Source organism: Anolis carolinensis, chromosome 5 (assembly GCF_035594765.1).
Source record: "Anolis carolinensis isolate JA03-04 chromosome 5, rAnoCar3.1.pri, whole genome shotgun sequence".
Classification (NCBI taxonomy): domain Eukaryota; kingdom Metazoa; phylum Chordata; class Lepidosauria; order Squamata; family Dactyloidae; genus Anolis; species Anolis carolinensis.
In genome coordinates, this window is record NC_085845.1 from 18635199 (window position 1) to 18662139 (window position 26941).

At 39.3% G+C, this 26941-nt stretch overlaps 1 protein-coding gene across 4 annotated transcripts in view; it reads left to right on the forward strand.

Moving 5' to 3' along the window:
• Positions 1-26941, forward strand: part of LOC100563151 (probable E3 ubiquitin-protein ligase HERC3) — a 61479-nt gene that overhangs the window by 20023 nt on the left and 14515 nt on the right. For 3 of the 4 annotated variants that reach the window (XM_008111037.3, XM_062981901.1, XM_008111039.3), the window contains 13 exons: positions 9539-9815; positions 12541-12700; positions 13197-13273; positions 14530-14751; positions 16358-16449; positions 17652-17782; positions 18320-18480; positions 20461-20537; positions 21738-21862; positions 23208-23270; positions 24696-24807; positions 25363-25552; positions 26630-26793. In XM_008111037.3, the coding sequence (XP_008109244.3) occupies positions 9539-9815; positions 12541-12700; positions 13197-13273; positions 14530-14751; positions 16358-16449; positions 17652-17782; positions 18320-18480; positions 20461-20537; positions 21738-21862; positions 23208-23270; positions 24696-24807; positions 25363-25552; positions 26630-26793 (1851 nt within the window). The remainder of the gene's footprint in view (positions 1-9538; positions 9816-12540; positions 12701-13196; positions 13274-14529; positions 14752-16357; positions 16450-17651; positions 17783-18319; positions 18481-20460; positions 20538-21737; positions 21863-23207; positions 23271-24695; positions 24808-25362; positions 25553-26629; positions 26794-26941) is intronic. The other variant, XM_008111038.3, reaches the window with a different exon arrangement.

A 26941-nucleotide genomic window follows, 5' to 3' on the forward strand; every position in this document is an offset into this window, starting at 1 on the left:
ACCTTGACCAGGGACCACTTTGGCCAGGGATCACTCTCCAGCATTAGTACCAAAAGGGTTACAAATCATTTTTTGGTCAACTTTACATTCAGTTTGGTTATTTGGGGTGCTGATTCAGAAAATTGCATTAGATAGACCACATCAGCTCTAGTTTCTGATGCAGAACATATGCCATCCAGTGGTCGCCATCTGCTCACCCACAGAAAACCATATTTAACTATCTTGAGCTTATGAGGTCGATCCAATGCAACTTTCGGAATCAGCACCCCAAATAACCCCAGGAGCAGGCCTAAAAACCAAAGACACCAAGGTGCTCCCGCTTCCAGTCACCACATGGAACGACTTCACTCAAGGGGAGGGAGGAGGAGGAGAAGCAGCAGTCAGGAGGCTTGTTGTCACGCCCTTCCTGACATCCCCATTGCCTCAGCACTATAAGAGGGTTTTGTGAGACCAGTCTCTCTTGTTGCAATGGGATTAGTAACGATGAGGCTGTGGACCATATTTTAGTTCTTGGGGTCCTCTGGTGGTCCACGGACCACAGGTTGGGAACCACTGCTCTGTACTCTAGAATTAATACAGTTTTGCCTGACTATAACTGCTATGGCTCAATGCTATGGGATCATAGGAGTTGTAGTTTTACAAGTTCTTTAGATTTATTTGCCAAAGAGTGCTGGTGCCTCACCAAAGTACAGCTCCTAGGACTCCATAGCATGGAGCCATGGCAGTTAAAGGTTCAAACTGCATTATCTCCTACAGTGTATATGTACCCCTGACCACTCTAAGCAGGATATGCTGTGGTTAGTATTTGGATGGGAGACTGACAAGGAATGCTAGCTGCTGTAGCCTATGTTTCAGATAAAGGAACTGGCAAAATCATATCTGAATATTCCTATCTTTGAAGGCACACATATATATGCACAAAGGAACCAATCAATTTGAGATATACTTTTTTTTGGATAGATAGAATAAGATCGTGTTGAAGAAGGCTTTCATGGGCGGAATTACTGGTTTGTTAGTTTTTTGGGCTGTATAGCCATGTTCTAGAAGCATTCTCTCCTGACGTTTCACCCACATCTGGCAGGCATCCTCAGAGGTTGTGAGGTCTGTTGGAAACTAGGCAATTGGGTTTATATATGTGGGAGAAAGAACTCTTGTCTGTTTGAAGCAGGTGTGAATGTTGCAATTGGCCACCTTGATTAGCATTAGACAGTTTCAAAGCCTCTCTGCTTCCTGCCTGGGAGGGGGATCCTTTGTTGGGAGGTGTTAGCTGGCCCTGATTGTTTCTTTTGAAGCTGCAGAGCCATTTAGTGCTAACCAGAGTGGCCAATTGCAACATTCGCACGTTCCTCAAACAGACAAGAATTCTTTCTCCCACCCTGGACCTTCCTCATATATATAAACCCCACTTGCCTAGTTTCTAACAGACCTCACACCCTCTGGGGATGCCTGCCATAGATGTGGGTGAAATGTCAGGAGAGAATGTGTCTGGAACATGGCCATACAACCTAGAATAAGATTCTTCCAATCCCCCTTTTCTCTGGTTTTTATTCTTTGAGTGGGTATTCATTACCCATTTGGCACAAATCAGATTTCCTTTCCTTTGAATGGCCCTTGCACAGGAGGAGTTTATGCCCCCAGTGTCTTGGGAAAACAAAAGTTACCTTTCAAAGATGAAAAAAAACCTCATTATATTACAGAAAGATCTGGGTCCAGATTCTATTACTTTTGTAATTATTTTTATAAGAAATGCAAAATGAATAGGGAATGTCAGTAAGTATAATATTGTATGTTATTGGGGACAAGAATGCTATATGCACAACATTGGGGAAAAGGCAGAGATGCCTACAGTAGAATAATTGAGATTTTTTTAAAAAAAATCTTTAAATTAGCTGAAATGGTCAGGTTTGCAATGATGATTGAATAAATAAAAATTCCAAAACGGGTTTATGAAAGACCGGAAACTGTTTCTTAAGTTTTATTTTAAAAAGATGGTGGTGGAAAAATAATGGGTATGGTTTGTGAAAATTAAGCAGGATGCTCTTCTATTCAAACATTGATTAGTTTGAACTTCTAGCTAAAAGGATAAAGTAAAATTCACACTATAGGAAGGAATACTTTAGATTTTTTTTAAATATGTGTCCTTAGCCCAGGGAGCTGGAAGTCAATCATATTAGGGTAAGGGAAAGGGAAGAAATAAGTCCAAGAGTACATCTACACTGTAGAATTAATGCAGTTTGACACCTCTTAAATCGCCATGGCTCCATGCCAATGTTGATGAGGCACCATGGCAGAGGAGGCTGTAAAACTACAACTCCCAGGATTTCATAGCATTGAGCCATGGCAGTTGAAGAGCATTATTTCGAATGTAGATTTCATTTTGCATGAGAAGAGGCAATCTTGGATGTTGCTGGTGCTAGTATTCCTCTCCTTCCCGCTTTTGACAGCTTCCCTATTTATGCACACTGAGCTGTAGGGCTGGGGAGATATTTCTCTTTTTCTCTTCCTGATTTCCAGTCATTCCTGATGATTTCATGTCTGTCTCAGTTGCATTCCAACCTGAAAAAAGGTAGCAAAACACTTCCTCAAATTCAAACTTGAGGACGGGCAATTCAGCTTAGCATGTACAGTCTTCAGACAATACCACCATCACCAAAATAATAACAGTTGTGATCCCAATGTATAATAATATTAACAACAGCAATAATAGCAGCAATGCTAATTTAAAAACAATGGAATTGAAAGATGTATTGTTTCAATAAATCCCTGTATAGGACTGTCATGGCAGACATTTCCCTCTTTGAGTCCCATTCCCTCCCCTCTTCTTTGGAAATTGTGGCTTGTTTTCTGCTTTGCCTTAGTATCCTTATGGGATGCTAAAGTAAACCAGAAGGCATCAGATGCCTGGCTGATTGGCTGAGTAATATTAATGCATGGTAAAGGAAGAGATGGGCACAGTGCCTTCCCTTTGAAAAGCATGGCATGTTTTCTTCTTTATGGAATGCTAAAGTCAACTAACATCAGATGTCCAGCTTGTTGACTAAATAATAATGATGATGCATGGTCAAGGAAGAGATAGGCACATAGCCTCCTTTTTGGAAAGCATGGCTTGTTTTCTTCTTAACCCTGGCATTTTTATGAGATGCTAAAGCAAACTAGAAAGAATCAAATTCCTGGCTGGCTGGCTGAATTATGATGATGATGATAAAGATAATGTTAATGGCAATGGTCATGCATAGTAAAGGAAAAGATGAGCACAAAGCCTCCCCTTGGAAAGTGTGGCATGTTTTCTGCTTAGGTTATCATATGCTTGACTGGCTCGCTGATAATAATATTAATAATATTAATAATTTATGATTACAATACATAACAGCAATAATATTTTTTAAAATAGGATTGGATGGGAAGGCATAATGCTTAAATCCATCCCTGGATAGGGCTGTCAAGGCAGATGTTTCCCTTTTTGAGTCTCATTGCCTCCCCTTCAGGAAGCTTGTTTTCTGCTAAAGGGATGCTAAAGCTAACTAGAAGGCATCAGATGCTGGCTGACTGGCTGAATAATAATGGTGATGGTGATAGTGATGATGATGCTGCATACTAAAGGCAGGGACGGGAACAGAGCCACGAGCCACGTGCTTCCTTTTGCACATGCTGCTTGCTTCCCTGGGCTCAGGAACATGTATTAGGAGGAGGAGGAGGAGGAGGAGAAGGAGGGTGTGCGTGCATGTGTGTGTGTGTGGTGTGTATGGTGGGTGTACGTGCTCCCGCTGGCGTGTGCTGCTTGCATGCATGCATGCGTCGGCTCCTCTTGCCTGACCTCTCCCTTCTGCTCTGTCTGCTGTTAGGAAGCTGGGAATCAAAGCCCCGGGGAAACTGGGCAGATTGTGTGCAGATTAGAGGAGGCTGTGGTTTAGACTTGGCAAATGTAAACGGTTTGTTTGCTTGCTGTGGTTGGTGGCACAGTAATGCTGTTTGTATAGATCTTGGAGTGCATCCACACTGTGGAATTGATGCAGTTTGATACTACTGGTATTTTAACTGTCCTAGCTTAAGGCTATGGAATGAGGGACATGGCAGTTTAGAAGGTGGTTAGCTTTCTCTGGCAAAGAGTGCTATCTGAGATGAAATATGTAACATTCAAAACGAATGTAAATAGCACACAATGTATTATGTTCCCAAACCACTTCCCATTTCAATTCTGATCAGACCCAGGCCTAATACCCTGTTTCCCTGAAAATAAGACATCCCCAGAAAATAAGACCTAGTAGAGGTTTTGCTGAATTGCTAAATATAAGGCCTCCCCCGAAAGTAAGACCTAGCAAAGTTTTTGTTTGGAAGCATACGTACCATAGATTGTAGAACATGGAAATAATGGTACAATAGAGTCTCACTTATCCAACATAAACGGGCCAGCAGAATGTTGGATAAGCGAATATGTTGGATAATAAGGAGGGATTAAGGAAAAACCTATTACACATCAAAATAGGTTATGATTTTACAAATTAAGCACCAAAACATCATGTTTAACAACAAATTTGACAGAAAAGTAGTTCAATACGCAGTAATGCTATGTAGTAATTGCTGTATTTACGAATTTAGCACCAAAATATTACGATGTATTGAAAACATTGTCTACAAAAATGCATTGGATAATCTAGAACGTTGGATAAGCGAGTGTTGGATAAGTGAGAATCTACTGTAGTAATAAATTCTTGATAGGATTCACAGTTTGTCTGGTTATGCTGGTTTGAGATGACAACTATTGTATAGTATATAATAAATGTTAAATTTTTGTTCGACAATAAATGTTAATTCTTCTTCATGGAAAAATAAGACATCCCCTGAAAATAAGACCTACCACATCTTTGGGAGCAAAAATTAATATAAGACACTGTCTTATTTTCGGGGAAACAGGGTAGCTTTATTGAGGTGTCTGCATCATTTCTCTCCTTGATGGGTGCATCTACACTGTAGAATTAATGCAGTTTGATAATGCTTTAACTGACATTGCTTAAGGCTGTGGAATCAGGAGGATTGCAGTTTTAGAAGGTGGTTAGCCTTCATTGCTAAAAAATGCTAGTGCTTTGCCAAACTGCAATTCCCAAATTCCATACCATTGAGCCATGGCAGTTCAAGATGTGTCAAACTGCATTAATTCTGCCTTGGAGATGCACTCTGAGAGCCCCAAACCGATTGATGGACTACAACTCCCAGAAACCCAAGGCAATGTGTTAATATGGGGATTAATAATACAGACTTACATTTGCTTCTGCCCTTTAAATGTATATTGGTTAGTTTAGTTTAATAGTAATTAATAAATTGATCCCCAACCCCAACACCTATAGTTGCAATGTAGCATTTGTAATACAGTATTTATTTATTTATTCGCGACATTTATATACCGCCCTTCTCACCCGAAGGGGACTCAGGGCGGTTTACAAGTATATATACATACAATATATTATATTATACAACTATATCGCAATATTATTAGTAATATTGCATGTAATATAAATATACAATTATAATAGTGAATTATAATAATTATTACATTGTATTACATCATAATATTATTATTAATATTACATGTATATACAATGTATTATAATATTAGTATAGTATAATATTATTATATATCATTATATCATTAAATTGATAATTTAATACCACCCCTTATCCACCAACTCTAAATCTAATTTCACTTATCCACACTCCACCCGGAAGTGTTTATGGGCCTCTCTGGGTTCTCCAGTGCTTTCTATGGGATGCCTTTGACTCAATATAGCCCGGGGCTGTGGCGCAGATGGGAGAGCAATGAGTCACTGACCAGGAGGTCATAAGTTCGAGGCCCACTCGGAGCTATGTTTGTTTGTCTTTGTCCTGTGTTAAAAAGGCATTGAATGTTTGCCTAATATGTGTAATGTGATCCGCCCTGAGTCCCCTTCGGGGTGAGAAGGGCGGAATATAAATGATGTAAATAAATAAATAAATAAATATAGTCAAAATATAAGGCCTTTGTTAAGCAGGATTCATCTTTTCATTTTTCTAATGCTGAGAATATGTGATTTGCTAAATTTCTTGGGTATGCAACTTCTTGCATTGAGGCAATTGGGTTTGTATTGATGTGATGGGTTTCCCTCTTATTTTATTTCATGTATTGAACTTGGATAACCCTAAGGACAAAAAGTGCTTTCCATGCAGAGGACTTATGGAAGGAACAAGCAGTATATTACTTAAGGAAGGTGTTGTCAACACATCTGTTATAGCATTAATGGCTTGTGAATGGGAATACTTGAATTTTATTTGCCGCCTTGGCTGCTCTGCCAGCTGGCAGGAAGCGTTAAGAAAATGTTTGACATAGGTTTTACTTTGTTTGGGGAGGCTGTTTTTAAACCTCCTGCAAAGGGGAGGAAGTTGTTCTAGCAACATGTTCAGCATTTCATAGAAAATAGGATGGTTTGTATTTTGTTTGTTTATTTACTTGGTTTATATCCCACCTTCTTTCCAAAACTGAAAATTCAGTAAACAATTCAGTTTATGCAGGTTGCTCTATTGGGAGAAAAGCAGGATAGAAAAAAGGTAAATAAAATCCATCCTTCTTCCCATCCTTCTATTATTTATTACTGAGTGCTTTTTACCATGCATTTTGGTTTATAACAATCTTCTTAATTATAGGAAGCAATCCCTTGGATATATTTGCATTCTAAATAAAATAAATAAATAGGTTCTGATTCAAGAGGAAGCTGGATAGGGTTCAAATTACCACCAGATCTATATTATGCATATGCAGTTATTTTTGTTATTTTAGGGATCACAAACTTAAAGGAATGGAGCAGGTATTGGATAATGTGAAAAGAAGCAAAAGTGTGTACTACTTTATATCATTACACAACGTAGGCTATCTGTGGGTTGATCATGGTCAGGGCATGGGAATATTTCATTTTTGGATTGCATCTCCTAGAATCCTCTAGCCATGATGACCCATAGCCATTTTGTATGGCTGAATCAGAGGTTTTGGCCTCCCAAAATAAATTTTCCAAGTTCTGTTCACTGCAGGGAATAGTTTTCAGAGGAGTGGAACGAAAATAGCAGTCAGTCTCACACAAACTGACCAAGGAGCTTTACTTTCTTTTTTCTTTTTCTCTTGAATGTTGTCCAGGGAAAATAGCTACAGACAGAGAAAGTTCTGAGAGGAGAAAAAAAAATCTTACCTGAGGCAGATTCTAGTCTGAACTTTAAAGGAGATATTTAGGGTGCCAAACCTATTTAAGGGATGGAGGGTCACATCCGGCCCACAGATCTTAGTTTGGGGTCCCCTGATTTAGACCTTGCATTTTTCCCAGTGCTCTTACCTAGCATGGTAACTCATAGCGTCAGCTCCATGAACCGACTATATGGAATCCATAGTAATGTTTTTGTATTTATTATTTTTATATTATAATTCTCATAGATCACTGAATGTAATGACAAAAGCTGCAATTATTATAATAATATAGCAGCAACAAAACCCACAGCATGTGCTTATAGTGCCTCCAGGTGAAACCATGTCATTGTAATTGGGTAATAATGCAAATTTGACCAGAGCAAATGCACATTACAAAGTTCAAAACATTGTTTATCATAGAGCCTTAGCCTTGAGGCTGTATATATATATACAGTATATGTAAGCTGGGCTTACAAAAATGTTTTTGTAGTTAGAAAAACCACAGCAGAGATATTTTTGTTTAAATACACCAAATTATTTAAATTATTAGGATGGTGCCACATGGTGCTATCTGCACCCTCCGCATCCCCACTAGTCTCTAGTGATGTATGCACAATGTTGCACAACCAACAACAGTGTCTTTCTATCTTGTCTTAAGTATATATTTGCTATCAGCATGGATTGTAGGACGTGGCTGCAAAAATGTTAGGGGGAGACTGTGATGTTGTGTTCGATATGGATCAGGGTTTTTTGTGTGTGTGTCAGAAGCAACTTGAGAAACTGCAAGTCGCTTCTGGTGTGAGAGAATTGGCCGTCTACAAGGACGTTGCCCAGGGGACGCCCGGATGTTTTGATGTTTTTATCATCCTTGTGGGAGGCTTCTTTCATGTCCCCACATGGAGCTGGAGCTGATAGCGGGAGCTCATCCGCGCTCTCCCCTGGTGGGATTCGAACCTGGCAGCTTTCAGATCAGCAACCATGGATCAGGGTGACCTGACCCTATACTTTAGCTCAGCTATAAAGCTCACTGTGAGACTTTAGGTCAGTTATAATTTTCTTTCAACCTACTTTGACAGTGGTGTTTGTAAGATGATACAGAAAGCTTGCATATGCCTAAGAAGAAGAAATGTGATACAAATAAGATAGACTGAGATGCAGGTGTGTGCCAGAGTCACGTTGCATGTTGGAATAACAACATTACTATCCCTTTATTCTGCATTATGCTGTGTACACTGTGGTTGCAACAACAAAATTTCGAGCGATAGAATTGGAAGAGACTCCCAAGAACCATCCAGTCCAACTCCATTCTGCTCTACAGGGATATACTATTTATTTATTTATTTATTTATTACATGCATTTATACCCCGCCCTTCTCCCCGAGGGGACTCAGAGCGGCTATCAAAGCACTCCTGACTGGTTGCCATACAACCTCTGTTTAAAAACTTCCAAAGAGGGATATTTGACTTTTGAATGCAAAAAGACAAAAGTAGGAAATATTGCTTATTGTACTGTTGAGGTAATTTTGTTTCCCCTCGTTGCATTACTTTTGAAATGTAACTTCTTGCATCATTTTTCAAGGAAAAGGACAGCCAGCTGCAATTAACTGCAATTAATCACGCTGACCAGGAGGTCATGAGTTCGAGGCCCGCTCGGAGCCTATGTTCGTTTGTCTTTGTTCTATGTTAAAAGGCATTGAATGTTTGCCTATATGTGTAATGTGATCCGCCCTGAGTCCCCTTCGGGGTGAGAAGGGCGGAATATAAATGATGTAAATAAATAAATAAATGAATAAATCTAACTGCATTGCATATATTTAATTATTTCTAAGCATTTTGAAAGTATGGCTTTTTCTAGAATGGCTTTTCCTTTGGAAAACAGGGGATGGTAATTCCTGTGCTTTCTAGATGGAAATACAGTAGAGTCTCACTTATCCAACATAAACGGGCCAGCAGAATGTTGGATGAGCGAATATATTGGATAATAAGGAGAGATTAAGAAGAAGCCTATTAAACATCAAATTAGGTTATGATTTTACAAATTAAGCACCAAAACATCATGTTATACAACAAATTTGACAGAAAAAGTCGTTCATTACACATTAATGATATGTAGTAATTACTGTATTTACAAATTTAGCACCAAAATATCACAATGCATTGAAAACATTGACTACAAAAATGCGTTGGATAATCCAGAATGTTGGATAAGTGAGACTCTACTGTATTGTTAAGACGGGAAATTACTTCCTTTGTTGGTGTCACTTCTAGTAGCCCTTGTATAGTCTGAAAATTTCTAATTCTCATAATCTCCCTCTGCCTTTTTGTTTTGTCCTCTAGGGGGGAAAAAGACAAGAAAACAAGCTAGATGACTTCCTAAAAGGAAAGAAGATGTTATGTTGGGGATATTGGTCTTTTGGATATCCTGGGACAAGTAGTACCGTCCAGCCAATCATCCTGGAGCCTCGGACCAGTGGTTTCATTCATGAGAGGAGTGTGAAGGAAGTGGCTTGTGGTGGGAACCATTCCATCTTCTTGCTGGAGGATGGGGAAGTCTATACCTGTGGCGTGAACACCAAGGGACAACTAGGACATGAAAAGGAAGGGAGCAAGCCAGGTATGTCATTTCTGAAACCAACCACTCATTTTTGGTTCTGCTATATGCCTGTGATTGTTTTGTGCTTGCTATTTCTATATCTTTTTTTCTTCATGTTTATGCCTTTATTATACTTTCACTATCAGCTGTAACGTGGTGGGAATTTGATATTTGAAGAACAACCTAGGTTAACCTCAAAGGAAAACATGCAACCATGACTAATGCAGGGGCTTTCCCAGTGGCTCTATGTTTCCGTGTACTGGTGGTTTCCACTTAGATAGTTTAGCTCAAATTACTTTCTTTTTGTTCCCAAAGCAATCTTTGTTGTGAGCAAGTAGGATGGCATGTTAAGAGTTGTGCCTTGCTGGAATGATACCTTTATTCCCCTGACTCCTTCAGATGTGCAATGTTGCCTGTTTTGGTTGTTTTAGAACTGTTGCCAATTTTATTTCTTGCCCAGGTATCTGAAAAATGCAGTGTAACTAGTTACAGTATTTGAACTGATCTGTGCAGATTGTGGCTTTGCAACAAAAGGTATAATAGGGATGTTGCATGGAAGCTTCAGACTCAGTAATGGAAGTCTGCAAAATACTAAAGAACAAATTGTATTTCCAGAGATACAAAAAGTCTCAAGTCTTTCTGTATTGTAAATCAAATTTTGTTCATAATATGGAACATGGCATTTCAGAAAAGAGCATCCGATGTTCATTTGTCAAGTCATGTCTGTCAGTTTATACTCTTCTGAAATTTCAAATAAGTCATGTATATGTTCAGTGACCACTCAGGCCCCCTTCCACTCAGTTGTATAAAATCCACATTGAACTGGATTATATGGCAGTGTGGACTCGGATAATCCAGTTCAAGGCAGATATTGTGCATTATCTGACTTGATATTCTGGGTTATATGGCTGTGTGGAAGGGCCCTCAGTCACCACAGGCCTCCTGCTACCCAAGAATACTGCTTAAAATAGTATATAAGCCATCCTTGGAGTGATGATTGGAGCAGGGTTGGGAGTGTGTGGTATGGGTTGGATACTTTTCATGCTGTGTCACCTCCTATCCCATTGATTGCAATTTCTGTTTCTGTTTGGTGCTTAAAAAGGCCTGGTATAATCTAGCTGGAGATCATTTCTCAGCTGACAAAGAAAGAAGCTCTTTGCATGTTGTTGTTACGTCTTCTTGTTTTTGAAAGCTGTCTATGCTGGAAAGAAAGGCTTGAGAGCAGAAGCACTGATATATATTAATTCTGTCTGGTGAAACATGCACAGTGCGCTATAATACATCTTCCAAAGTATTCGTAAATATCATTAATTTAGATAAAGCGAGGCATGTTGTATCCCTCATCAGCTAGAAAGCAAAGAGAGTGAATGATTTATGAACTGAAGGGCTGGCCTCGTTTTATTTCTCCTAGCTTTTCTTCGAAGGGCCTGAAATGTATTCTGTTCTGGAGTTTTCATCAGAGGGTCCTATGGGATTTTTGTGTCCTGACATTATGGTGACATAGAATTGGGCAGGCTGTTGGATCCTAAAGCTCATTCCATCTGGAAAGGAACTTTCCCATCTGCCTGTGAATTGCCCCTATCTCTGCCACTGCTTGAACCGGAAAATGGAGACTGTTCACTTTAAAAGTACTTTTCAGTTTAACAAAATCCTAACAGCAATGGCAATTTCTTTGCTGGGCATCATCTGGACAGAAGCCTTTTCTGTGTTTTCCGATGTGTTCCTCGCTAGCTGAGGCCTTCCTTTGGGAACTGGGGCATCTCAACAGTAGAACATGTGCTTTGCATGCTGAGGACTCCTGTTTATGTTCAAACATTTTTCTAGCCTTTCTGGTTGCTGTGAGTTGGAGACAAATTGGTGGGTGAAAGGCTATTCTACCCAGGACTGATGTGCAGATAATCCAGGACAAACACTCATTCATTGCTGTCCCACTGAGAAAGGGTAGAGCTTGGAAAAGTACGTTTGGGCTGCTTCTTTGGCTGAGGGATTCTGGGAATCATATTTTTTTCAGGTCTTGGATCAGGTTCACTTAAATTACAGGGAAGTACATTTTGGCTGTGTCTAAGAGAAACCTTTCTGACCAAGGTAGTTTTTAGCAATGCAGCTGATTATCTGGAAGGCTAGTTGATCTTCCCTCACCAGAGGTATAATAATAGTGATGATGATAATGATGATGATGATGTATCATCGATATTGTAATCTCAAGTGACAGCAGAACTGACAAAAGCTTATACGATATGAGTATCTAAAGATCGAACTGCAAACACTCCGTCACAAGCCAGTCAAGGTGGTCCCAGTGGTGACAAGAATAGTACACAGCAAATAAGATCACTATGGGCACAGTGCCTAAAGACTTTGTCCTTCACTTGAAAACAATCAATGCTGACAAAATTACCATTTGTCAGTTGCAAAAGGCCACCCTACTTGGATCTGCACGCATTAATCACCAATACATCATAGTCCTAGACACTTGGGAAGTGTCTGACATGTGATCCAATACAAAAGCCAGAATAGTGATCTTATTTGCTGTGTACTAATCTTGTTATGTATCCAATAATACATTTATTACCTGTCCCTTCTTGTGGGTAATAAATCCGAATAACTTTGATGCCCATGTGGCATGGAGGAGATGGAAACTGCCAGGCATGTCCTTTTACAGTGTCATTTCTATGTCAGCCAATGGGTAGCATGTGTTTGGTTGGCTGGCTGATGTGCATAAGTGACATTTTTTCTTGTCTTCCCACAGAGCAAATTGGAGCACTAGCAGATCAGCACATCATCCATGTTGCCTGTGGGGAGTCTCACAGCCTGGCCCTCAGTGACCAAGGGCGGCTTTTCTCCTGGGGGGCTGGCAGCGATGGCCAGCTTGGCCTCACGACAACAGAGGACTCAGTGGCTGTGCCAAGGTAATCATAATGCAGTATCTGCCAGAGTTTGGTTCCAGTGTCCTTGTGGATACCAAAATCTGTGAATACTCAAGTTCTATTATATACAGTGGTAGTGTAAATAGTCCCTTGTATAAAATGGCAAAATCAAGTTTTGGTTTTTGGAATTTGGTTTTGAACATTTTCATGCTAGGGATGGTTGAATCCATGGATACAGAATCTGAACATTTGGAGGAATGACTACAATGGATTTTCAGGAGCTGATTTTCCCATGTAGTTTCTCCCATCCTCAATCTTTAGGAAGAAGTCTTAGGTACCAAAGATCTTAGGTACCAAGAAACTATCCACTTTTTTACAAATATACGAGGTGGAAGTGACATGCCCCATGCTGGCTGCACATTGGAGTCTATAGTCTATGCTGTTTAGTATAGTCCTGCTTTATATAAGCATGATTTTAAATAGAATGTAATAGTTTGTATTTCTCATGTTTTAAAAATATTTCTTTTTTCCTGCTTAGGTTAATAAAAAAGCTGAACCAAGAGATGATACTTCAGGTCTCCTGTGGCAACTGGCACTGTTTAGCTCTTGCTGCTGGTATAGTATGATTGTTGTTGCTATTATTATTATTTCCTAATTAACCAGTTGGTACAGTTTTTTACAATTATGGTTGTGCAGTAAGATTAAATTTTGAAAAGGTTGCCAAGTCTAAATTTTCAATGAAAAAAATCCAATTTAATTTTAATACAGGTCCTGAAAACTTGAGGTAGAAAAACGAGTGATTTCAATTGTGTGATTTATACCCAGGTTCATGATAGTTTCCAGAGAGTTATTATTTTTCTTCTAATAATGTCTTGCTTGAATTCTCACTCGATCCAAGGAAACCCACTGAGTGGCCTTAAGGAAACCACACACTCTCAACTTTAGGTTCAGCTATCAACAAATTAGAACAAATAATGCAGAGAAAATCTAGTGATTGGTTCACCTTAGTTGCCAAATGATGGAAACACAACAAGAAAATTTCGCATGCATGTTCATCTCAAGAGATCATAATACCTTGAAAAATAGGTTGGAATTATCTTATATCCTGGGCTTATCCTATAGCACAAGATTGGGCAACTATTGGCACTGAGAGGGGCATTTTGGGCCACCAAGGTGAAGAAGCACTCCATACTTTTTTTTTGTTAAAAATTAATTTCCTCCAGATGGACCAAAGGTGTGGAAGGTATTTGCAACATTAGGTAGGGAACTGTTGAGATGAGGCGTGATGTGCCAAGCTGCATGATCATACCAAAATTACTCCCAACCTATAGGATGTTTGGGATAATTTGGAATAATTAATTAAATAATTGGGTTCTAGAGCCACAAAAATGGCCTAGGAAGGAGTGCATGTAGTCCACAGACCATACTGTTCTGGTCCTTTCTATAAATTGATTGATATTATTAACTCTTGTTTTATTGTCTTACTGTGTTTCATTTTTTGTATATTGTTCAATGTATTTATGCTGTTATTTTTGTAAATTGTGCTAGTTGGGCCTTGCCCCATGTGAGCCACCCCTAGTCCCCGCGGGGAGATGGTGGCGGGGTATAAATAAAGTTTTATTATTATTATTATTAAATGCAAAGTAAAGCTGAGGGTGAATGAGAATTTTCTTAGAACCACCTAGTAAATTCATGACACTGGTATGTTTTCAATGCTCTACATCCCAGTATAATCTATAGTAATTACATTAGCTTGGGATAAATGTTCTCCTTTCCTACATATCATATTCAATTTCTATGTTGGTTGGTTTCTGTGATGTAACAAAGAATTTTTTTCACTATAGTTACCTGTGGGTCTTTTCCCTCTCCAGATGGACAATTCTTTGCTTGGGGACAGAACAGCCATGGACAGCTTGGACTGGGCAAAGAGTTCCCTTCCCAAGCCAGCCCTCAGCGGGTCAAATCGCTTGACGGGATCCCCTTGGCTCAGGTCGCTGCTGGAGGAGCCCATAGCTTTGCCTTGTCTCTCTCTGGAGCTGTGTTTGGTTGGGGGAAGAATACCTCAGGACAGCTGGGGTTGAGCGATGAGCAAGGTACGCTGAGTTGTTATCCAGGGAAATTTCTCTTTTGGAAGAGAATTGTTGCTGTTGGGATTATTCTTTTCTAAGAGACCCATGGTTTTTTTTGTGCATGCTATAATTCAGCACGACTTGACTAATGGTTCAAAATAGAGCTTAACAATTCATGTTGGATTAGGACTCTGGAAGACCAGGTTTCAAATCCCCACTGGTCCATGAAAACCAAGAAAGGCAGCAGCATGTCTTTTGTGGGGAAGCTCAGGCCAAGATGTATTTCCTAAAAAAAGAGATTGAATGATTTTAAGGCTGGAATTCTCTTAGGGCTGTGTGCTAGCATCTAACTCACCTATGACACTACTTGGGTGGCATCTTTCAGTGTTTGCTCTCTACTATTTTAAAATAGGATCTCAGATCCAGTCTCTGAACTAGGGTTTCAGGGTGGACCTCTACTTTTTATTGTTCTGTATAGCTTATAGCAGAGCCCCCAGTGGCAGAGTGGGTTAAACAGCTGAGCTGCTGAACTTGCTGACCAAAAGTTTGGCGGTTTGAATCTGGGGAGCGGAGTGAGCTCCCGCTGTTAGCCCCAGCTTCCGCCAACCTAGCAGTTCGAAAACATGCAACTGTGAGTAGATCAATAGATAGCGCTCCGGCGGGAAAGTAACAGTTCTCTATGCAGTCATGCCAGCCGCATGACCTTGGAGGTGTCTACGGACAATGCCGGCTCCTTGGCTTAGAAATGGAGATGAGCACCAACCCTCAAAATCAGACATGACTAGATTTAATGTCAGGGGAAAACCTTTACCTTATAGCTTATAGTAGTGGTTCCCTACCTTTGGTCCTCCAGGTGTTTTGGACTTCAGCTCCCACAATTCCTAACAACTGGTAAACTGGCTGGGATTTCTGGAAGTCTAAAATACCTGGAGGACCAAAAGTTGAGAACAACTGACTTATACTGTAGTGAAAAGGGGAGGCAAATAAATTTGCATTTCAGAAATGTTTACAGTTTTGGTTTGTCCTTAATAGTTATCAGATTCTTGTAAGAAAGCTCTTCTGCTGCCTCTCTTACTTTCAGTAGAGTAGTGTTGGGATTGCATTGGCTTGACTTTGAATTGTTAAGGTGCTTTGTTTATCTTCACAAACTATTTCCTACTATCCTCCCAAATTAGGATTGTCAAGCATTTGCTGGGATAATTGCAGCTGCTCAATAGGCCACAATGAAGGTCATGAGAAAGGCTGGTAATTCATCTTGATTGCTAGGAAAATGTGATAATGAAGTATACTGAAGACTGGCATTTTTAAGGTAGAAATTATATTTACAGCAGCTGAAATTTCTGGCAGGGCTTTTAGCCTACCCCTCATGCCAATTGTGGCCTATTAAACCGGATCATTGATTGGACTGTAAGATCTAAGTGCTCCAGTCTGCAGAAGAGTGTTTATAACAAATTGGATTAAATATGTAGGTTTTTTTTACTTATATAGAAGGTTGGTTATAAACATTCCATTGACATTAACAGTTTTATGAACAGAGAGACTGGGTCTGAGAGAAAATGTATTGACCCGAACTGTCCTATATGTTTTTTTATTTACATAATTCTGGATTATTTAATACTCCTTAATGTAGATCGGGAGTCTCCATGCCATGTGAAGCTCTTAAGGACTCAAAAGGTTGTCTACATTAGCTGCGGAAGTGACCACACTGCTGTCCTGACAAAGGTAAAAATATCATCTTGCTTGAGCTTTGATGGGGATGTAAGCGGGTGGGACGTGGCTTATATTTTTCTTGCCACTTTCTGTGACACTACTTTCTACTTTCATAAAATAAGCAGTACTAACATATAGGGAAGAAAATACCCAAGTCCTTGTTTCAGGTAGGGAAACATTACAATTGAGATGTCGCTATTTGCATTTTGAAGTGGTTCATTTTGTTCGGAAGTGGACTCTGAAGCCTCTTTCTACCATATTCTGTTGTATACCTAGACCAGAGTTCCTTTCACACCCTCAATTATAGCACTATTAATCCACTTTTATTGCCATGGTTCCATCCTATGGAATGTTGGATTTGCACTTCAAGAAAGAGTACTTAGAATTCTGACAGAAAGAGAATCAACTTATTTGAAATGTGCTTTAAACAAGTTCTGCAGATAATATGGATTGTCAAAATGACCAATAAATGTGTCTTGGAATCAATTGAGCCTTCCTAGAGGCTAAAATGACCAAATTGATTCTGTTGTAGTTTGGGCATATCATGAGATGGCATGACTTATTATTAAACACTCTGGGATTTGGTAAAGTGGATGAAACACTGTAGGATTTCACATTGGAATGTATTTTAATTATGTTAATATATATGTATTAATTTTAATCCAATTTTTATTTCAAGTTTAAGTTTGTATGTCTTAAGGCACTGTATAAATGCCATTTGAAAGCCGCCCTGAATCACCCTTGGGGTAGAGAAAGGTGGGGTATAAATAAGGTAAATAAATAAATAACTAAAGTGGGAGGCATCGGGGGGGCGGGGCGGGGAACCACTCCATTAAAGATATATACTTAATCAAGGAAGCCATAGGAGATGAGCAGAGTCACTGATGGTGGGGTATCTTGGAAGTCTTATATTCATAGGGTCACCATAAGTCCAAGATGGCAATTAACAACAAAGCTTAAACTTCTGCCAGAGAGATTGCAAACCCCAGAATTCCATAGAATACTGCCATAGCATTTGCAGTATAATCATATTGCTATAATTGAGGTGCAAAGGGACTCAGGCCTATTGTGCATACAGCTTGGTGCAGAAATGGCAGAAATTTTGTGTACAGTTGGAAGTGCCTTTGGCTGTAGATGCAAGCAGTGATAAAGTAGCAGAACTTGTGAGTCCTGCTTTTCCCTAAGTTAAAATGTTACTGTATTTTTGAATACAGACTGGAGGAGTGTTCACCTTTGGTGCCGGTTCATGTGGGCAACTGGGTCATGATTCCTTCAATGACGAAGTCAACCCCAGAAGAGTTTTGGAGCTGATGGGCAGCGAAGTGTCCCAGATTGCATGTGGTAGGTGAGTGATAGTATATGCTTTTTCTTCATTGGTGTGGTGAGTGTCGCAGTTGTTTGAACAATAATCAAGTGAAAGTTGGGGCACGCAGAACTGAGAGGTCAAGGTTATAGATAATGAAATTCTTCACTCTTTCATATATTCCCTCCGTATAAAATGATTCTTGATTTGGGTGGTTATTTTCAATGAAATTGTTTTTGTATCAAGCAGTTGGGATATGCTACAGAAATGGAACACAGAGATTCAGATCAGCGTAAAAATTGCCCTGTCCACGTAGGTACTAAAAATGGTTTTTAAAAAGTGTAATGCTAAATAAAGACATCTTACATATTTAAGATTGCAACTCTCAGAATCCCCCAGATGGTACCATACTATGACTGTATCATTCTGGCTGCTGGATTTGGGGAAAGACAGTCCATAAATTATGTATAGGCTCTGATAGAATGGATGGAAGCGAGAGTTCTGTTTTGTATTGAGTGTATTGTTGCCCTGTCTTTCTGAAAGCAGCACTCATACATGTAACGTTATTGTTGTTTGCAGACAGCACACTTTAGCCTTTGTGCCTTCTTCAGGACTTATCTATGCATTTGGCTGTGGAATCAAAGGCCAGCTGGGATCTGGGCATACCTGCAATCTGAAATGTCCTTCTCCAGTCAAAGGCCACTGGGCAGCTCACAATGAGCCAGTTTCTAGAAGAGCTGGTAAGTGTGGGCACAATAGAGCAGGCTATGCTTAGATTTTGGATGATGCACGGCTGGCTGCAGTAGGAGCTTATGAAAGCTGAGACTGGTCTGAGACTGGTCTGGTTGCAATTAAGGCTGAGTATGGCTGAATATGTATGCCAATGCATACAGCCTTTTTGAATCAATACATTTATAATGCAGTGACTTTACCATCACATTTCCAATCTGAGAATATAAAAAGAGCAAAATGAGTCCTACTCCTAAACTTTCAGAGCTGCCATGTGGCGAGTTGGCATGACATAGTAGTTTGACTGTTGGACCCCTCATTCTCCAAATGGTTCTTTTCACTTTGGTTTTTTGGAGTTCTTCTAAAGGAAATGTTTAAAAGTGTTGTATCAAGTGGGCTATTTGATTTGAGATGGTAAGCTTTCCTTTCGGCCTGATGAACATTCCTGAGAGGAAGCTGGCTTCTCAGAATGCTCCCTGTCACATATCAGATCTAGCATGGTATTATTGTGCCTCTGCAATTTCTCCCTTTCTTTTCTCAGTTTGAGATTTTCCATGTATATCATAGTAGGCAACATGCAGGCTTTATATGTCCCCCTCCAGTGTTGTGGCTCTTGGGCCCATGAGAATCAGTGCTGCTTTTCCTGCAAAACAGAGTTTCTCAAATTGTTCTTCTCCAGGTGTTTTGGACTTCACCTTCCACAATTCCTAACATCTGGCAAACCTGGACAGGCACAGTGCAATAAACACTGCCGTAAAACAAGTCACATAGGACTTCCCTAATTTTAAATGAAACTGAAAGTGGTTTTTGGGTCATTTGAGTCTCCTTGTGGAGAGATAAAGTAGGGTTGAAATAATAATAATAATAATAATAATAATAATAATAATAATAATAATAATAATAATATTTCCAGTTTCAAGGTAGTGATGGTCCATAGGGAGAGATTGAGGTGAGAGAAATTCCCTCCTTATCCCAATGCATCTCTTCATTACTAACATAATATATTTAAACAGAGATACTATTAACTGTTATCTCACCTTCACTGAGATGAATGTGAATTGCCTGTTGCTTGTGTAGTTTATGGGTCATTGCAAACTGATCTGTATTTTTAGGAATTGAATCAGTTTTGAAGGAAGTATCCTCATTTCTATCTATAGTAATCTAACAAAAGGTTGGTACTCATGGATGAAAAGTATGTCACCGTGGAAAAAATACTGCAATATTGATTTCTGGAGCATTAAAATGAAGCACAGACATATAACTGTTGAATGAGCCGTATCTTTCTTTCTGTACTGGTAAACTATCCATTATGGATGAACATGAAAACCTTTTAAGAGTTCCTGTGAATTCGATCCTTAGTCATGCTTCCTTTTCCCACATGCTTGTTACAGAACTTGTGTATATGGATATAGTCAGTGGCCATTACTACTTCTGATCTCTGTTGCATATTATTGTGTACTTGCCTACAAGCCCTTTGTATAATTGAGTTTGTGGTTGCTATCATATACAAGGGTGATCAAAGGCCATAGCTCAATGGGAGAGCAGAGGTTTTGCATGCAGAAGATTGCAGATTTAATCCCTGGCTTTTCTGTATGAAGCCTGAATAAAGATATGGAAAACTGCCACCAATTAATTTAGACAACACTGAATTATGGGGATCAATGAATAGATTTTTCTTCTACTTAGCACTACTTCATAGTATACAAAATAAAATTGAGTCTTCATCGATATTTCCTATCTTCATAAGGTTAGGAGAGGAGAGAGAATCAATTGTTACGTTTTGAATGCAACAAAGAAAACAGTAGCACAAAATACATTTCCATTCAGTCTTCGAGCTGTAATAGGCAGACACCGGCCTGAAAGACTCATTAAAATCTGTCTTTTGTTATCTTATTAATTTGGTTTTTGTTACCTTAGTTTCCCAAGGGAAAAGAAGTAGGATGTCTGTGATTACAGAGTCATGTCTAATTGATATCCATCTCCTTCAACAGATGCCTGTAAACATTACGTTGTTAAACATATCTTCTCTGGAGGAGACCAAACATTTGTCCTTTGTTCTGAAAGAGAGGTAATATAAAGTTGTTATGTTAATGTGGTGTCTCTGTGTGTGAGAGAGTTATTTGTTATTTGTCTGTTTGTTCTCTATGTTTGGTGAAACCCAGGAGTGAGAGTCAACTCTCATACAACTGTGAACTCAATTTGCAAGATAAAAACAGTTGTAGCACTACAATTCTGCTTTAACTATGGCTGCACCCTGAGGAATCCCGGAGTTTATAGTTTGGTGAGGCACTAGGGGTCTCTGTCTGAGAACTCTAAATACTCCTGCTTCTTGGCAGAGGGTTAGACTGGATGGCCCATGAGGTCTCTTCCAACTCTATGATTCTATGATCCTCCCTAAACTGCAAATCCCAGGATTTCATAGGAGAGAATTATGGCAATTAAAGTGGAATCATAACCTTAAAAAATGTGTAGTGTGTAAGGGCCTTTGGTTTGAGAATGCACTACTGCAGTGAATCTCAGACTGAGTAGATTTGAGAAACCAGCATTACACAAAGACAGTAATTTTTGAGAATGAGATATAACTTTTGTAAGTTAGGTTGGGCAACTATGTCCTCATAATATTTTTTCAGCTATCATCCAGCACAGACAGTGGCAAAAGATTAGAGCAATGGCGCCCAAATTTTGCTACTCCAGATGCTTTGGACTTTAGCTCCCATAAGCCACGGCCAATTTGGTCAACATTCATGTATTCTGGGAGCTGAAGTCCAATACATCTGGAAGGCCAAGGTGTGGGAATCACTGGATTAGAGGAATGACGACAGCTGCCCACCCCTTTTGTGTAGATCATGCAGCATTATGTGTTGAGGATTTGGCCTCTGTGTGTGTTGCCCATAATAGGAACCCTACACATATGACCCCATTTAGAGAAAATTACTTCCCACTGTTGGGAAGAAGGTATTTTACTGCCTGAGACAGAGAATTCAGTAGGGACCCTAACGCTATTCCATGAATGGAAACCACATGGACTGTTAGTTGGATCTTAATGGGACAATGGGATGGTAAGTTGTTCAGCCTACACAGCTTTGTTTTCCAAAAGAAGAGAATGGCTCAGTTCAGTAGGATATGTTGGATAGATGTCGCACTTGCTTGAGGCTGTCACCTCACTGTAACTAATGGCAAAGCCATTTCTGCTTGCACACATTAAGAAAGGCATCAGTGTTCTCCACCCATTTGATGAAATCATTCTTGAACTCACTTTCTTTTGCAGAATTCACCACCAGCAGATGATTTCCGGACCATTAATCAAAGTGCTTATATCTGTTCAATTAATGATGATACGATAGATACGTGGAGACAAAAGCTTTCGGAAAAGAAGAATCCTAATTCAGTGAAGTATGCTCATTTCTCTTGTGCTTACCACACTGTACAGTATCACTTTTATGATTTGTTTATGAATTCATGGTTGTGCCAAGTAAGGGATCCTCTGAGAGCAATATTATTTTTCTGCAAATGGCCTGTATGTATACGTGTTGTACAGCTTTCTTCACCACCACATTCTGTGATTTTTCTCAAGATGAAGTTTTGTTGCTGAACATCAACGTGAAATTCTTCAGCAGTTTATTGCTGCTTCTTCTGGACTAAAGAACATATGGATTCTTTCTTTTTTAAAAAAAAAAGTAGTTGGGAGTGGTAGACTCCCAGAAGTGTATATTAAGTATTAAGTATATTAAGATATATGTTGCAAATATCAGTAACTTAGGCAGGCTGTACAGTTTGGGTTGCTTTATTAGTTTTTGACACACACACAGATACTATCTGTTTACCTTGGGTGTCAAAAGACTTAACTTTTAGAAATATTTCAGGAATCTGCAGTGAGGTTCAAATTAAAAAAGTATACCGTACATACTCAAGTATAAGCTGAGTTTTCAGCCCTTTTTAGGGCTGAAAAAGCCCCCCTTGGTTTATATTTAAGTGAGGGTCCTGGCCACCTTATATTTGGGTCAGCTTATATTCAAGTACAGTAGAGTCTCACTTATCCAAGCTAAAGGGGCTGGCAGAACCTTGGATAAGCGAATATCTTGAATAATGAGGAGGGATTAACGAAAAGCCTATTAAGCATCAAATTAGGTTATGTTTTTACAAATTAAGCACCAAAACATCATGTTATGCAACAAATTTGACAGAAAAAGTAGTTCAATACGCAGTAATGTTATGTTATCATTATTGTATTTAGGAATTTAGCACCAAAATATCACGATATATTGAAAAGATTTACTACAAAAATGCATTGGATAATCCAGAAGCTTGGATAAGCAAGGCTTGGATAAGTGAGACTCTACTGTATATAGGTAATCAGAGTTGGACAGTCTTATCTTAAATTACAGTTTTATGTAAATATTCAAAAACATTTAACCTACTGATGCCACAATTAATGTAATTTTATTGGTATCTATTTTTATTTTTGAAATTTACCAGTAGCTGCTGCATTTCCCACCCTCGTCTTATACTCGAGTCAATAAGTTTTCCCAATAAAATTAGGGGCCTTGGCTTATATTCAAGTCAGCTTATACTCAAGTATATACAGTACTTGAGGTGTCCTAGGAATTCTAGTCCAAGAAATATTTCCATGTTCTGCCTAAGAACAAGAGTTGAAATCATTTGGGAAAGAAAGATGTAAATATTATGTGGAATACATATGCTAGTGTCTCATAACCATTTTGACTGTCTTCTCTCTAAGCAGTGAGGTTGTCCAGATCCTGTCCTCAGCTGCCTGCTGGAATGGGAGCTTCTTAGAAAAGAAGTAAGTGGCTTTAAACGAGTAAATCTCAAATCATTTCTCCTTGTTTTCTATGATTGTCAATGTTGGTTGAGCAGATGTCAACCACAGAACTCTCTGCTCACTAAGGGCTAGTTAGGTTTGGATCAGCGAGGAGGACCAATTTGATCCGTGGCTTCCTGACAAAGGAAGGTGGAGGCGGAAAAAAGAAAAGATGGGACCCAGTCCATCAGGAACAACGCCTCCACACATCCTGCTAAATAGGAGTGAATGTTATATAAAAATCTCTCAGCCCAGGACCAAATGTGTGTGGAGTGAAGAAAGGACAGTGGCTCAGCAGAGTGTCTTATATAAGGCTTTTGACAGCTGATGCTGGTATTAGAGGAAGCTCCTCCCTGGCTGAACTTACAGACTGTCAAGACTGATTCTGTGCTCAAGTATCACTTGACACGAGGCTCCAGGAGACAGAGAGCGTGGAAGAGCCTTCCTTGCTGCACTGTCTTAAGTTGTTATGGCAATAGTAGTTATGCCACTGCGTGCTATGTTTAGCTCTTGGTCTATTCAGTGAGATTTAGCTGAAAAACTGGGAAAGATGTGTGATCATAACCCTGCTCCAAGAGTGGACATGCTGTTGTTGATTTTAACAAAACTAGCTAGTATGTGGCCAGAATCTTCCCAGTGACTTATGCAGTGTGGTGCTGGCATCTTTTTGGTTAGACCAGGCATGGGCAAGCTTTGGCCCTCCAGGTGTTTTGGACTTCAACACCCACAATTCCTAACAGCCAATTCCTAATGGCCAACTCATCCTTGGGTTAGATCCATTCAGTAAATTAATTAATGTTGAATCAAAATAGGGAAATCTCATTGACTCAATGAGTCTGCTCTGATTGGGACTAAAAGTACGGTTCTTTGAGGGCTGTTGTGCAAGGAGATATCCAGTATCTTCTTATTTTTATCATTTATTTGTATTGTACCATCGATGTGCAGAGTTCTGCTTGGGTAAGTTCAAGCAAACTCTTTGGTGGCCTTAAATTATTCTTTGACTTTTGACCAGGGACTTTTGTTCCATCCAGTACAAGTGTCTTTAAGTCACCTTTGAAGTCTGTATCAAATCGCTCCCATCATTTATACCCAGATTGTTCCAAGTGCCTTTAGGAGCTCAGAATGTATACTTGCTATTTTGCAAGTCAGATCATGTCCTAGGACTGAAGAGACTTAGGTTCAAATCCCCATTTTGCCAACAATAGCAATGAAGGAGCTTGGACCTATCATTGTGTTTCAACCTCATTTGCCTCACAAGGCTGTGATGCAGATAAAAATAGGAGGGAAAATCTTATATGTAATCTCGAGCACTTTGGAAGAAAGACAAAACTGAAATGTAACCACGAAATAAATTATGAATGTGTTGCACATTAGACACCACTCATTTTGTAAACTTTTTTTAAACAGAATAGATGAACATTTCAAAACTAGTCCCAAAATTCCAGGGATTGACTTGGATTCCACCAGAGTGATGTTCGATAAACTAATGACATCTCAGCATGCTATCTTGCTTGACCAGGTATGACACTGAAACAAACTATCACTTTCTGCAAAGTCATGCTGTTTGGGGATTATGGGAGTTATAGTCACATATCTGCATGGCACTCGGTTGGGAGAGGCTACAGCAGATATTTGAAGCCACACCTTCTCCACTATTGCAAATTAAACTGTCTGCAGGATGACTATTGGCAAAAATACATATGTTCTCTGCCCCCGCTGTCTGTGTGTAAAGAGAGAACTGTGTTTCACCCACAATATGACTATGTGCCTCCAGTATGTGCCTGAAATCTGTCTGCTCTATTTTCTTGTTGCTATGAAGTTACATGCTTGAGTTCTTAGAAACCAGGTTTCTACTTGATTATCAAATAAACCTGTGTCTTACTGTGAAGGGGCTCAGGAAATAAAATCGATGGTACTGACTTTTAAACTGGAAACATGCTGACATAGTCCTTCATATGATTTATCCAGCATCGTTTCTTTTCATGGTGCCAGAACTGAGTTGAAACCCCCCCACATAGGACTGTGATCTGAATCTCATTTTTCTTCGTTTTCTTCTTCTTTTTCCTCTTCCCAGATCTCGAAGAGTTTTGAAAGCTTTTTGATCCCACAGCTGCCCAGCTCCCCACCAGATGTTGAAGCCATGAGAATTTATCTGATTCTGCCAGAATTCCCACCATTTCAAGATTCAAAGAACTATGTCACCTTGACACTTCCATTGGCAATGGCCATATTGCGCCTGGACAGGAACCCCAGTAAAGTTTTAGGTAGAAGATACCCTTGCCTTTTTTTGAAATTGTTTTTGCTGTCCTACACGCCTTTAAAGAAGGAAATTATTCACACATATCAGCTGTTTCAAATACTGGAACATTTTTCCACCCAGTCTAGAGCCAACTCTTTTTCTTAAATATTTTTTGCCGGCATGAGTGGTAAAGATCCTGTCACAAGGGTGAAGGAAATATGCTGTCCACTGTGCCCAGGGGAACTAAATTTAGTCTTTCTCTGCATGGAGATAAAACTTCTTAAGAACTGCTTCTTCTTTTTTGTGCTTTAGCAGAGCATTGGTGCTTTTTAAAGTCAGCAGCCATTACACCTTATCTCAGATGTATTGGCATGTTTAGTAACCAACCTGATTTCTTGCAGGGAAGAAGGCAAAGTCTGCTTTGCTTAGCAGATCAGAAAGGAGTGAGAAATATTAAATGTTAGGTTAATCTTCATCCAGATTTAATTGCATTCATCTTGACAACGTTTTCACTTGTATTACTTTTTTTTTTTTGACTTTCTAAAAATAAGCCCAGATGCCTTCTTTCTTTTCCTTCTCCACCACAAGTCCCCAGAGAGATCCACCAGTTTCCAAAGCAATCAAGAAGGTTTTGCGAAATTTCCAGAAACTTCTTATTGTCTCTTTTAGGAAATGGTAATTTTCCTTCCTGTGGCTCCTCCTGATGATTTAGTCTACACAAACTTTGTTTTGTACACAAAATTATTTTAAAATGCTATATTAAATTACCTTCAGTCTATGTGTATAAGGCGTGTGTGGCATATAAATAAATTCCATGTTTAGACTTGGGTCACATCTCTGAGATATCTTATTTGTACGTATTTAATATGGTTTGTATTTTATTTAATATGCTGGAAGCCACTTTGGTTCCCTTCATGGGAGAAAAGTGGGATATAATTAAAGATCTATTATTACATTATTATTGATAGGTATTCCATAACCTGAGATCCAAAACACTTCTGGTTCCAAGCATTTTGGATAAGGAATATTCAACCTGTATAAAATGTTATTCAATGTGATGCTGAAGCTAATAGTATGTTTTGATTTTCTGTCATCTGCTTAGATAACTGGTGGTCTCAGATATGCCCCGGATACTTCTTGAGGTTGGTGGACCTCTATAAAGGGGCTGTTGTTTACCTCTTGAATGGAAGGAAAACATTATTGATCCCTGTCTTGTACAGTAGTTACATTACAGCTGCACTGAAACTTCTGGAGAAACTTCACAAAGTAAGAAGGCTACTCAGTGCATGCAAGTGTGTGTTGCCCTGCACAATTTTCAAAATGCCTCCCTGTCCTCTTGTCATTTATCTGTTGGGTTTCATGTTTGGAGTGGGACGTATACATGTAGAATCCAATAAGATAAATAGGCAGTGCA